A 14,320-nucleotide genomic window follows, 5' to 3' on the forward strand; every position below is an offset into this window, starting at 1 on the left:
GTCCTATGGGAAAAATAATCCATCAGGTTTACATGATTAGTTCCTTCTGGGTTTCTGTCCTGTTATTCTGCAGCGTTTGTGTTCTGCAGGAATTTCTGCCTTTTGGGAAGCAAAATAACTCTGGTTTTTAATTATCAAATTTTCCTTATCACTTATATAGTTATATATTAAATAAAAATATTTATTTAATATATATTAATATATTAATATTTTATTATATAATTTTTAATAGTTTGTATATTGAATATTGGTATATAACCCACTGGCTTGGCTGGATTTTCTTCCTCTTTTACTTCAGAGTTTCATCCTCTTTCTGTATCTGTAAGGAAGCACAGGAGGGGGAGCATTTGTTAAAACATCCCTGTGTTGTCCCCACCTCACAATTCCTTTCCCTTGGCAGATTTGCAGCACATCCCACAGGATGAGAGGGTCTCCATGAGCCTGAAGGGAGACCTCTACTTTGCCAACGTGGAGGAGAGTGACAGCAGGAGTGACTATTGCTGCTTTGCAGCCTTCCCCAGGCTCAGGACCATCGTGCAGAAGATGCCCATGACCCTCAAGGTGTCCCGCTGTGAGTGTGGGGCTGAGCTGCTCCTTTCCTCCTGGTTCCTGGTTCAGGAGGGCATGCAGAAGTGTGCCCTGGCTCTCTCAGAAAAGAGAGACTTTACTGAGTTTATTCCCTGAGTTATTAACCTCGTTCTTTGGGTTAATTTGGCTGAGGAAAGCTCCTTGCTCCAGGCTCTGCTCCAGGCAGCCCAAGGCATCGGTTTGTCCTGTCCCATCTTGGGGGAAGAAACTGCTGCCTTGGGAGGGGTACCCAGAACAGGGGCTAGACAAGATAAAGAGAGTAAAATGGATATTTATTAAAGGTCTTCAATAGATACGCATTGGGAAGGGTACACAGAACAGAGGCTAGACAACATAAAGAGAGTAAATCAGATATTTATTAAAGGCCTTCAATAGATAGACCTTGGGACAGGTACCCAGAACAGAGGCTACACAAGATAAAGAGAATAAAATCAGGTATTTATTAAAGGCATTCATTAGATACACCTTGGGCAGTCCAAAGCTACACTCAAGATGGAAAATGGTCACAGGTTTTTCAGACAATTATAAATTTGGTCTATTTATCTATCAGGGGTTAATCCTCCACTTACAGCTTCGGGTAATGAAGTTATTTACCCCAAGTTTGCTGCCCCCAACTCACTTTTTTTACATTTCTCAGGGCCTGAGGCAGTGAGGGGTCCTTGATCGCCAGGCCTGGAGAGGAATTGTTGTGTCTGACCAAGATGTGAAGGCAGTAGCTGACACTCTATGAGGAGTTCAGAGTTATACACAAAGGCAGTACAGGATTTGAAAAATATAAAAAATAAAACCCCAAGGCATCAAAATCAGACCTCAAAAGTGCCCTGTCCTTCCTCCTGCTGTCCCTGCAGTGAAAGCCAAGGATGCATTAGGGAAATGTGCTGCTCCTGAGTCCAGCAGGTGCCCCAGGGACGGGACTTCAATGGATTTTGGGGATTTTATTGGGCAAAGTCTGATTTGGTCCAAGTGGATCAGTGGGGTTGGCAGGATGATGTTCTCCAGGTTTCTCCAGGCAGCCTGGAGCATCAGAAACACAAGAAGTGTTTCCAGTTCCTTGATGAAATGGTGTGTAGGGAATAAAAAATTCCAGTTGTTCATTAAAACCTCTGATCTTTTGGGCCTATACAGCCCACAAAGCCAGGGAGAATTTTGTCTTTAGGAATGAAACCTGTTTAATATGTGATTTTTGAGTTTTGTTGTTGGGATAAAAAGATAAAGGATTAATAGCGGCTTTATGCGTTCAATGCTTGCTTGGGATACTGATTGTTAGAAAATTGTGCCTTATCTTGGGATACTAACTGTGAGAAAAACACCCAAATTAAATGTTGCTTTTCAAGTGGGTTCAGTCCCCCACACATGCACACAGAGATTAGAGAAAAACAAGATGGGTTTTGGCTGCTGGTAGCCCTGGAAGTGGCCCAAAAAGCCACTTCAGTGTGTCCACCTTGTCATCAAAGCCTCGGGACCTGGGCCAGGAAAAGATGAGAGGCGTGAGCTGAAAGGGTTCTGTAAACTCAGCCTGACATTGCCCGCTCCACTCTGGGCCAAGTGCCTGCTGAGGGGCTGCATTAAAAATAAACAGAACAAAAATAAGCAGTGAGAAACAGGAGAATGGACACATTTTACAACATTTCTCTCTGTTAGTACTCAGTGATTGTAGATAGCGAGGATGAAATGCTGATTATATCACCCATTAATTATTTTTTCAGAATAACACAAATCTTTAAAACATTTTTTTTTTCATTATATTTTCAAAACTCTGTTGCTCATCTGTTGCTTTCCTTTATATTTTTTCATCCTTTCTTTCTTTTGGGGCAGAACTTGGGAGGTGGGGGGGGGGGGGGGGGGGGGGAATGGGGCATGATTTTGTTTTTGGTTGATTTATGGTTTCTTTTGATTCTGTCTCAACCCTGCATGTTTGTTTGGTTGTCATTTTTATTTATTTCAGTAAAGCATGCTAATGACTCAGGCTCACCTAACGCTGCTGTTACTAAGGGTGAGTTGAATGCATCTGTTTTTAGCCTTTGAACTGAGACCCCACCAGCTGAGGTGAAATGGGAGCTGCTCAAAAAACACACCAGAAAAGCCTCTCGATTGTGATGGGATGGATTTGAGCAGTGCAGGGAGCACAGTTGGCTTATATTGTAGTTTCTGGGTACAATCTGCAGGGTTTTTAATAATAATAATAATAAAAAAGTCAGTTTTTTACTTGAGAAAGGAGCTTTGTAAGGAGATGGAAGTGAGGACATTGATGTTCTGGATTTCTGTTGTTATCAGTTCAGAGCAGGAGATGCTCCAAACCTTTCCCTGGTGGTTCAGAGGACTCTGAGATGACACAGGTGTTTTGACACCATAAATTCATGTCCCTGGGGCTGCATCGCTGCAGGCTGAGCTCAGGGGGTGGATTTATGGACTTTTCTGGAGTTTCTGGATTTCTGGCTGTGCCCATGACCTCAGTGCAGATGGGAGGTGGCTCTGTCCCTGTGCTGCCCTGGCTGTGTCACCACCATCGGTGACACCAAAGAAAAGCACTTTTTCACCCTCTGGGTTCCCATTTCCCACTGCTTTGTGTGTCCCTCTCTGTGCAGCAGATCCTGAAAACGTCCTGCTCTCCCTGCAGGCACCAGGGTGGTTCTTCCTGCAATTCTCCACCTGCTTCTTTTTGTTTCAAATACATGAAATTTAGAGTCTGTGGCTCTTGACTCTTCATTTCTTTGTTTAAATGGCTTTTAAGAGTATTTTTTTCTTATTTTTTTCTTATTTTTTCTTATTTTTTTATTTTTTTTAATGCTCAATTTTAACCTTCTTTAAGAGATTTTTTTTGGGGGGGGGTTTTTTGTTTTTTTTTTCTTTTTCCCAGGTGTTTTTTTGGGTTTGTTTTTTCTGGGGTTTTTTTTGGGGGGCAGTTTTTTGGTCTTTTTTGTTTGTTTGTTTGTTTTGTTTTTGTTTTGTTTGTTTGATTTTGGGTGGGATTTTTTTTGTTTGTTTTTTTGGGGTTTTTTTTGTTTTGTTTTTTTGGATGGGGGTCTTTTTTTGTTTTTTTGGGGGGTTTTTGGGGTTTTTTGGATTTTTTGTTTTGTTTTGTTTTGTTTTGTTTTTGTGTTGTTTTGTTTGTTTGTTTGTTGGTTTGGTTTGGTGGTGGGTTTTTTTTTGTTTGTTTTTGTTTTTGTTTTTGTTTTTGTTTTTGTTTTTTTGTTTTTTTGCCAGGCAGGCACTGAGTTTTCTAAAAAATGGGTTATCCTGGAGTATTTTGGGATGGATAACCCAGAGCACTCATCACTCCTCTGACTTTGAGCCCTGGGATAAGGACAGGCAGGGCTTGTTCCACTCCAGGAGCAGTTTTTTCCCTCCAAGGGATGTCAGAATTCCTGCTGGGAAGGAGCCCTGGCTGCCTCTGGCAGATGGGAAACGTGAGAGTGACACCATCATGTCCTGCTGCAGCTCAGAGCACTCCTGACAGACCTGCAGAGACACCAACCAAGGGGAAATTAAAATTAAAAATGAGAAAATGAGGTTCAGGCAGATCTATGTGAGAGTCTTCTACCAAATCATCCATAAGTGGCTATTTTTTTTTTTTTTTTTTTTTTTTTTTTTTTTAAGAACTAGCACCATTTGGGGACTGATTCATTAGTGTGCTAATTGTTATGATAGTGATAACTGGGCAGGCACTGAACTCTGAATTTTTCATCCTAAAAAACCCTTTGTTTGGCAGGCTGGAACAAATGGGCTGTTGGAATTCGAAAGCAGGTCAATCTTGTTTTATTATTTTTACAGTCTCCTTTACAAATCGTATCTCCATTACTGTAGATTTAATAACTGGAGCAGGAGGGACAATTCTGGGGGATGCTCAAGTCAGGAAAGGTGGGGTTTAAAAGATGATGGAGCCAGTGCAGAATAAAAGGTGCTAAGAAAGATGCCTAAAAATCAGGAATTGAGAGGAACAAACTGCCTTAGAGGTGACAGGAAAGGCCAATGCTAGAAAAAAAAGATATAAAACTGTAGGAAAAGGGGTTTCCCAGCACTGCTGCCAGTTGATATCACTGCACCTCCCTTCTGACTGTCACCAGGGCAAATAAGGGTTCCTGGGGTAGTCTCAGAGTGGATAAATAAAAATCAAAACACACAAATCAATGTCAGAAACCTGTCAGCAGTGATGCTCGTGCCATTACTGAAGAACATCCCAGATTTCCCACCCAACTCCTGTTTTGCTTTTATCTTTCAGCGAATTTTATCAAGGAGAGGAAACCCAAGCTGCTGATCCCTCCTGAATCTGCTGGCAGCAGCTCCTCAGTCACTGTCATCAAGGGAGGGGTCCTGCTCCTGGAGTGCATTGCTGAAGGGCTGTGAGTAATGAAAACGCTGCACAAACTTAATCACCTTTGGAGCAGAGAGAAAGGGATGTCACAAATTTTATGCAACAGTTTTGAGTGGAGCTCCTGTGCAGAGCTTTTGCACCTGCAAAAGCAGCACAGAGTGCATGTGTTGGTTATTGCTGTAGCTTGTAAATAATGAAAACCACAATGTGGTAAGTATGGAATTTTTTACTGTTTTATAAAAAAAAAAGATTTTTTTTTTCAGTAGTGCTGCTTTTGAGATGTTGAGAAGCTAAATAATATCAGCATCAGCTTCAGTGCTTGTGTTCACAGCCTGTGATTTTTTTTTTTTTCTGGTTTTGCCAATTCAGTTTTGCTCCAAAGTTTAAGATTATCCAGGTGTAAATCTCAGGGTTTTTTACAAACAAAGTTCTTGAGTGATGTAGCACAAGACATCTCTTAAGGAATGGGAAAAGTCATCAATCTCAGCTACAGCAGGAGGTGCTGGCTCAGGTGTGGGTGTGAACTTGGTGTTTTCTGTGCCCATTTCCAGCATCCAGAATTCTTATAAAGGGTGTTCATTCCACACTGTCCTCACAAATATCAGGATATTGAGGAACAAATCCATGACTGTGTAGGAATACATTGAACCACTATCAAGCTGTATTCATTTGATCCAACAGCAAAGGGCAAACCTCAAACCTTGGGCACTTCCAGGGAGTCCAGGGGCAGCCACAGCTTCTCTGGGCACCCTGTGCCAGGGCCTCCCCACCCTCACAGGGAAATTTTTCCCTTAAAATCCTTCAAAATTCCCTCTAAACCTTCTCTCAGTTTGAAGCCATTCTCCCTTGTCCTGTCACTCCAAGTTCTTTTTAAATAATCTCTCTCCACCTTGCTGCCTCCCTTCAGGTAGTGCAAGGATTCGTACAGGGAAGGGTTAAAATCGATGCTTTATGATGGGAAATCAGGAGAATTTTGTCCTTGTAAATAAAATGAGGATAAGGAAGGAAAGGGGCTGGGAAATAGATGTTGAGTGCCACCCTCAGAAGGAGCTGTGGTTCCTTTCTGAGTTCTGCTCACTCAGACACGAGTCTGGCTTTGCTCCTCCAGTTTCCCAGTTTGTCCCATGTGCAAAATGGAGCTGCCACCAGAGAAACAGAGAATCTGTGCCCCCACTGAACCCCCAGAGAAATCAGAATCCCTTCTGGCCTGGCAGGGCCAGAGCTTTGTGCAGAGCAGAGCTGTAAATCACCATCCCTCCCTTCCTGCTGGATATGGAGCTGCAGCCTCTGCCTCACACCCAGATAATTCCCATTAAAGGCTCTCCCTCCGTAAAACCCCAAAGTCAGGATATTTATCTGCCTGCACATGTTTTTAGGGCATTTTGTTTTTTTCATATGGGCTTGAAAGAGCATTGCTGGTGGAGGCTGGCAGGGAGTTGAGTTGGCATTCCTGAAAGGAGGAGAGTGACTTGTCTCTGTTGGATTCACTCCAGGTATCTGCAGTGGAGTTTTGCTTCCCTGTTTCAACGTTTCCTTGTCTAATTCACTCCCCATCAAGCCGATCTGCCAGCCCAGAAACCTCCCCAAAGCCACAACTCTCATTTTAGATGGTTTTCAAGGGGTTTTCATATGGGGAATGCTCAAATGTGAATTTTGACGTGCAAGCATGAATATCAGATATGAGAGAAAGCCAGAAAAGTCTTTATGACCCTTTGGAAAAAAGGAAAAAGGAAAAAAGAAAAAAGTATTTTTGTTTCACTCAAAAATTTCCAGGAAAGTCTTTAGAAAATTAATTTTTTTAACAAAAAAAAAGGGTTTTTTTTAGAGCAGTCACTTTAGAAAGAACACAAAGTACCTCTTTGTCTTAGCACCAAGCACATCTTGTCATGAAAATCCTTCAAAAATGCAACTTTTGGAGTGAAATGTTATTTTTCTTCTCTAAAATTCCCCCTTTTCAGCAGAAAAAATGATCAGCTTTGCCTACATCCCTGCCAATCCACGCTGCCAAATGTCCACAGAGCATGGAAGAGGATTTCCAAGGAACTCAGATCGGGGGCACCCGACTGCAAAATAGGGAATTAAGGGCATTTCCAATCTGTCACTTTTTAAAGATTTATACCCTGAGCAGTGGCAGTGGCAGGAGGGCACGGCCTCGGGGCTGGCTTTGGGACAGGAGCAGGAGGAGGAGGGAATAATGGGATATTTGCAGGGCTGGTGGAACATCAGAATTCCTGGGTACCTTTGTGCCTCCTGCCTGGGCAGGGAGCCAGGGGGACAGATGGGCACAGGAGGAGCAGCTCTGGCTCTGTGACTGTGTCCTGTGTGGTGTCAGGGTCACCACAACAACGTCTGTCCCCAGTTCTGTGTCACTTCTGGCGCTTTCTAAGGATGGGAAGAGCCTTTTAGCCACTTCCAGAGAGGGAGGCACTGCAGGAGAGTCTGGCTCTTCCTGGCTGTCCACAGGTGCCCTTTTGGGGCAGGATGGAATGAGCTCCATCCCCTTTTCCAGGGCAGGACACATCCAGGGGATGCAGCTGTGCCCTGGTGAAAACCCCACTCACAGGGGCTGTGCAGAACAAGGAGAAGCTGTACAGCATAACCCCAGAGTTTGCAAAGTTTTAAAAGCTCAAAATCCTCTAAAAACGCCTCCAAACCCCAGGTGGGAACTCCATATGAAACCTCACAGAGGCTTTTTTTTGCATTCAACTCAAAATCTTTATTTTTTTCCCTTTGTTCTCAGCCCAACTCCTCATCTCAGCTGGGTGAAGGTCACAGGGAACATGCCCAAGGAGGAGCCAGAGACAGAGAATTTTGGGAAGACCCTGAAGATTGAACAAGTGACAGCAGCCGACGAGGGGACGTACCAGTGCACGGCCAGCAACCCCCTGGGCAGGGCCAGGCACGAGTTCCGCGTGCACGTGGAAGGTGCTCACTTCTCTTTACTAAAAATTATTGTTTTGGGACAAAAAAAAAAAAAAAAAAAAAAAAAAAAAAAAAGGTAGGAAAAGGGAAGTGAAGAGTATTTTGTTAATATGGCTCAAGAAACTCCAGCAATTTGTGCCAGTCTTTTGGGTTTGGGAAGGTTTGCATAAAGTACGACCTCTAAAAGAACAACAAAAATATATAAATAATGATTTTTGTGTTTTTTCCCCTCAACCATGAATGCCTTAAAGAGCAGGGAATAATTTAAATATGTGAGCAGGTTCGATACTCGAGTCAAGCAGAGATATTGATGAAAGATCAGAAAGATCAGAAAAAAAGATCTAATTATTCTTTTTGCTCTTAAAAACTGTGAGAATGGCTCTACTGGGCTGGACCAGAGGGACATTTAGCTCAAGTCCTTTCCTGTGGTTTCCACCAAAAGTGGGCTCTTGGGGAGGGCTGTGAGAATTCAGTGAGCAGACAAGGTACCACCCTTTGCCTCCTCCACCTGTTCCTTTGCTGTGGTTTTTATTTTTTATAGGCACAACTTGAGCTGGGAGTGTTCTCTGTAATTCCTGAAAAATATCATAAGACCTCTGGAACAAAGTGAAAATATGCTTTCTACCATTTTTCAGCAGTTACAAGGATGGAAATATGACCCTTTTTATCACCTCACTGAGTACCCAAGGCTCCTTTTCCCCTTCTCCTTCTTCCCAAACCCCAAGGTGTGCATCAGGTGGAGATGCCCTTTCCCAGCAGAGCTCTGAGGAGTGAACCTCCAACCAAAAAAACCTTCTTGCAGAGCCAAGAAGTCTCCCTGCCCATAATGATGACAATGAGCTGGGAGCGTGTGTCGACCTGTTGGAAGGGAGGAGAGCTCTGCAGAGAGACCTGGAAGGGTTGGATGGATGGGCAGAGTCTGACAAGATGAAGTTTAATGAGTCCAAGTGTCGAGTCCTGCACTTTGGCCACAATCACCACCTGCAGTGTTATAAGCTGAGGATGGTGTGGCTGGACAGTGACCAGGAGGAAAGGAACCTGGGGGGACTGGTGACAGGAGCTGGACATGAGCCAGCAGAGTGACCAGGTGGCCAAGAAGGCAAATGATTCCTGGCCTGGATGAGGAATGGTGTGGCCAGAGGAGCAGGGAGGGCATTCTGCCCCTGGACTGGGCACTGGTGAGGCCACACCTTGAGTGCTGTGTCCAGTTCAGGATGGACATTGAGTGCTGTGTCCAGTTCTGGCCCCTCAGTTCAAGATGGACATTGAGACACTTGAGCACGTCCAGAGGAGGGAACGAGGCTGGTGAGGGGCTGGGAACACAAACCCTGTGAGGAACAGCTGAGGGAGCTGGGGGTGTTTATCCTGGAGAAAAGGAGACTCAGAGGTGACCTGATCACTCTCTACAACTCCCTGGAAGGTGCCTGTGCTCAGGTGGGGTTGGTCTCTTTCTCCAGGCAGCACTGACAGAAGGAGAGAACACAGCCTTGAGCTGCACCAAGGGAAATACAGGTTGGATATCAGGGAAAAGTTTTTTACAGAAAGAGTGATAAAGTACTGGAATGGTCTGCTCAGGGGAGTGGTGGAGTCACCATCCCTGGATGTGTTTAAGGACAGACTGGATGTGGCACTGGATGCCATAGTTTAGTTGAGGTGTTGGGGCTGGGTTGGACTTGATGATCTTGAAAGTCTCTTCCAACCTACACAATCTATGATTCTGTGGTTCTGTGAAATAGCCCCAAACTGAGAATCCTGAGGCCCAACTGGAAAACTTGCTGAAAACATTTGCCTGATGAAAAATGCTCCAACCTCTGCTCTGCACTTAAAAAACCAAAATAAATCCCTGGCAGTTCTACCATATTAGAATCTTCCAAGTGCTTCATTTTCCTCAGGGCTCCTCACCCCTCTGTGTTCACTGGATTTCTGATGGGAGAAAAGCATTTTTGACCTCCCTGCTCTATGTTTGCTCAGCAGCTGAGGAAAAAATTTTCTTCCCAGTGGCTGATGAGTCCTTTCCATTCACTCAGCCCAGCCTTGAACTCCTCTTTTCTTTGCTGGAAGTGTGGCAGAGGAGGATCCCAGGGCATGGCAAGTTCTCAGCTGTGGTGGAGGGGAAGTGCTGACTCCTAGAAATCCTTCCAGATGGTTTGGAGCATCTCTCTGCTGTAGCAGAATATTTTAACAATCTGGCTGTGATTTTTCTCGGCTGCAAAAAGATCGATTTCCGTCAAAGAAATTGCAGGAGCTGCAAAAACTAAAATACCAGAGAAATAACATTAATTTTGCAGTTTAGAATATTGACCTTCTTCTCACAGAGTTTCCAGAGGAAGGGAAAATGTCACAAGAGGACAAGAAAAGAAGGATATTTACCCGTCAAGTTGAGAGTGAGAAAAATAAGAACTTTATTTTTGGATTCAGGGTTTAGAAAGAGTTTGGACTTTGACCAGTGATTGGGGGATGAGGTTGACACCCCTCAGACCCCACTGGTCAAACCAGAAGTCCATCAGTTTGTCCTTCCCCCTGGAAAGGAATGTATTTACCAAACATCAGTCGTTGTTTTTGTTACAATGCGTGAGAAAACTCCAGTAGAATGAAAAACAATCAGAAGGCTGAAAAATCAGGGCAACAGGAAACTTCCTGCCAAATTGTTATTTCTCCTTATTAACAACCAAGTGCTTAGAAAAAGAGAAAAGAAGGAAATTATCCCACTGCAGCCATTGCAACGTACAAAAATCCTTTCCCACTTGCTGTTAAATCCATTTTCCACGTGTGTAACTAATGGTGGCTCCTGTCAGCAGCAGGAGGTTCTTCTTCCTATTAGGAATCACCTCACATCCAAGTTATCAAGGTAAAGCTGAGCCCAAACTCTGCTGTTTTCCACAATCCCTGAGCAGCAGACGCGGCTGTCATTAATCAGGGATGGACACGTTCATCCCTCCTGCAGCAGCTCCTGTGAGCACATCCAAGGGCACATCCTCAGCTTTAATTCCAGGAGGCTTCAGGGAGCTGCTGCTGACGTTGGGGGCTCCTCACACCTGACAGGTTCCTCTCACAGGGCGCGTGCAGGGAGAAGAAAATTAAATGTGGAAGGAAAAATTATCTGTTATTAACCCGCAGCCGTCCTCGGCGGAGTGCTGGGGCGTAAATCAGGATTTTTATGTCACTCTGACACCTCTTCTGTTCTGCTTTCTGGTGTTTGAGGGCCTCAAACCAGCACCCCACCCTTCTAAATACCAGTTTTAATGATATTTGCATGCAGACCACTTGCTAATCCTACCGAGTCTGAGGGCAAAGATTCAGGCAATCATTACCAAACATATGAAAATATTCAGCAGGCAAATTGCTTGACTGCTTGAGCATTTTAATCTCTCTTTGCAAGGGAAGGTGTAGCCTGGAATACCTGAGCAGACACAAAACCACCACTGTTGTTATTAAAATGAGAGAGAATTATTAAAAAAAACCCCAAAAAACCAGCAAAGCAAACCCACAAATTGTTTTGACTTTAACTGTTTATCTGGTTGTTGTTTGTGATTCACCAAACCCAACAGAAAATGAACATATAAACTACAAATCTTGCAAAATCATAATGATCCAAAGTTACTTTGATCTCGATTGAGGCTCCTAGGTGGGGTTTAATAGAAATAATTGTTACAATATAATGATTAATTATAGTAATAATGTCATAGCTAAGGGCCTTTTGCAGTTATGTCTCGTAATACTTTTATTACTCAGCCAGAGCAAAAGAAAAGAGATTAAATTAATGGGAGGCAGAAGCAGAACTGGGTGAGCCTGTTTTAATCAGGCTCAAAACTGGAATTTTTCACTGGAAGAATTGCTCCAACAGGGATGCAGAGCCCAAGGCGGCAACAGCAGCTGCTGCTGGCCCTGGAGTGGGGTGGATTCCCAGCCTTTGGGAAGGTGGGAGGAGAATTTGAACCAAACTTTACAAATTGGGAGAGTGGTGTGGGATGAAAAGGATGGGCTCCAGAAAACACAAGTGCAGGGCAGTTCTCACCAGGCAGCAAAAATTGGATCCATCAGCACGGGCTGGAAATGCCTCCTTGGGTTTGTTGGAGAATCCACTGAATGGCAAGAGGAACATGGCTGGGGAGAGTTAGTCTGGCAGAAAAGGTGAAAATCACCTTGAAAAATAGAAAGAAAATGTTGTTGTTGAGAACTGAGAAGGCCTCAGCTAAAGTGAGCAGATTCACAACTTTACCTTCTTTAGGAAAGTCAGGAGGGGTGGTCACAGAGCTCAAAATCATGGCATTTGGGGGAAAAAATATAGATAACTTTAATTTAGGAGAAATTACACCTGGGGAATGCACAACAGCCTCCAGAGGAATGGGGGTTTCTCCACAAAGTTCCCTGGGGGTGATGGAAGACAGGGGAGAGTTAAAACATCAACAAAAACAGAAGCTGGTTAGATGTCCCAAATTCTTTCTGGAAAAAAACACAGAGGGAGAGGCAGAGGGGAAGGTCTGGATCCTTGGTGGGTGTTTTAGGTGCAGATGACCCTGTTTTGCTGGAAAAGCCCATTTTAGATCATTTTCATTTCTGGATCTGTCAGTATTGCCCATAAAGACATGAATTGGGGACTCTTACCAGGAAGAATAGATGATGCAGTGAAATCTTTGTCATTCCAGATTAACAGTTTGATTATCCAAGCCCTGGATTTTGTAGTTGCTAAAAAAAATATGAGTGTATTTTGTTATATTTTGGATACTTTGAGTGGTATAGCACATCTGCCACATGGAAACGAGGTTCTTCAGCCTCTTTGTGAAATTGCATTTCACACCTGGCAAAATCTCATTGCCTCTGACTTCACAGCCTCTTCCCTTTCTTGGAGCACACACAGCAATTCCAACGCTGAGAAAGGAAAGCAGTGACATCAAATATCAGCTCACACCTCCAGAGTGTGGGCACAGGTGGAGATAGGCAGGGATCCTTCAGGTGGATTTTATTATTTTATTTTATTTTATTTTTATTTTATTTTATTTTATTTTATTTTATTTTGTTTTGTTTTGTTTTATTTTATTTTTTTTATTGGTATCTCCAAGACAAGGAATATCCTGTCTCAGTTTGTGGCAGATTTAGAGAAAAAATTCCAAACCAACAATTCAATCACGACTTCTACAAACCTTTTCACCCCCATGCCTTTGACTCATCTTTTCCTGCTGAAACCACGGTGTACATGAGAGAGAAGGAAAAAGATCTGCAAAACCAAAATATTCTGGTGTTTGCAGGGTTTTTCCCTGGAGCCAAATACCAGGAGGTTTGACAGATGTGGTCATGTCACTGTGGGGTGGGAAGCAGCACTGATTGAGGATGTTGGTAGAGGAATCTCTGCCATGTGAAGGAAATGGGATTATTTTATCATTTTAAAGAAGCTTTAGTGGCTGGATTTTGACTTCGGTCTTTCTATGTTAATTAAAGCATTCCTGGGTGCTCTCCTGTGGGAATGCTGGTCTGGGTGTGGAATTGCATCCCAATTCTGGGGTGTTTTTTTTTTGAAATATCCTTGTGAATGTGAGCAGTGACGTTTTTGCTCTGACATATCTCACTGATAACATCTGTTGCTGTATTACCAGGCAACAGCTCCGTTAATCTTCAAAGCATTTTATGAGCATTAACTGATGAATCCTCACAATGTTTTCCCTACATTAGCTCACCTTTTTAATGGGGAAAGAGGCTCCATGATCTTCCCAGCACTTGCAGATGAGGCAGTGTCAGAACTGGTGTTAAAATCTCTGAGTTTGGTGCCTTTCAAGGGGAAATGATGAATTCAGGGTTGTGTTTTGGGTTGATGCTGCCCACTGGAGGCTCAGGGAGCTGCGTTCAGTCAGTGAATTGAGCATTTATGAGATAAATCCACTTTTTCTCCCCTTCAGTTCCCTTCCCTCATTTTTGGATGTTTATTCCCAACGAGGTTTGGGTACCTGGAGCTCCTGGGCTGCTCTGCAGGGGAGAGTTCTCCCTGGAACAGCTGGGAAAGGAGAGCACAGGGAATGCAGCAGCACATGGCTGCTCCTCTACCACCACCCTGTGGGCACCCAAACCCCTCATTCCTGGTGATGAGAGAATGTTTTACCATTCCTGAATGTGTTCTGGATCAGTCTCTGCTCTGAACACACGGTGGAAAATCAGGAAATCAAAGTGGTGGTGGATTTCCTCAGCACAGGGAGAGGGGCAGGTGGATCAGTCCTGTCCTGGAGCTCTGTCAGCTCCCAGGAAAGGTGATGGGAGCCACTTGTTCCTGCCTGGGGAGGGGGATTTGAGATGGCTGAATATCCACACCTTGTTTGTCTTGCTGAAATACCCTCACTTTAATTCATAAATCACTTTAATACATAAATCAAATTCACATCTGAGGGTCCTGTGGAAATGCTGACACATTCCCTCCTTCCCAGCCTCTCCCCTCTCATGTGCATTAATTTCCCACCGTTCCTCCACCCTCCTGATGCTCACCCAGCCTGCAGGGCAGGGTTGGCCTGTGCT

At 43.9% G+C, this 14,320-nt stretch overlaps 1 protein-coding gene across 1 annotated transcript in view; it reads left to right on the forward strand.

The window, feature by feature from the left end:
- CHL1 (cell adhesion molecule L1 like) overlaps window positions 1-14,320 on the forward strand; it is a 140,004-nt gene that overhangs the window by 96,545 nt on the left and 29,139 nt on the right. Inside the window, exons 7-10 of the mRNA XM_083869572.1 lie at window positions 401-571; window positions 2,534-2,581; window positions 4,808-4,928; window positions 7,641-7,825. Of these exons, the coding sequence (XP_083725698.1) occupies window positions 401-571; window positions 2,534-2,581; window positions 4,808-4,928; window positions 7,641-7,825 (525 nt within the window). The remainder of the gene's footprint in view (window positions 1-400; window positions 572-2,533; window positions 2,582-4,807; window positions 4,929-7,640; window positions 7,826-14,320) is intronic.

Source organism: Zosterops lateralis (assembly GCF_965231275.1).
Source record: "Zosterops lateralis genome assembly, chromosome: 11".
In the NCBI taxonomy this organism is placed as follows: Eukaryota; Metazoa; Chordata; class Aves; order Passeriformes; family Zosteropidae; genus Zosterops; species Zosterops lateralis.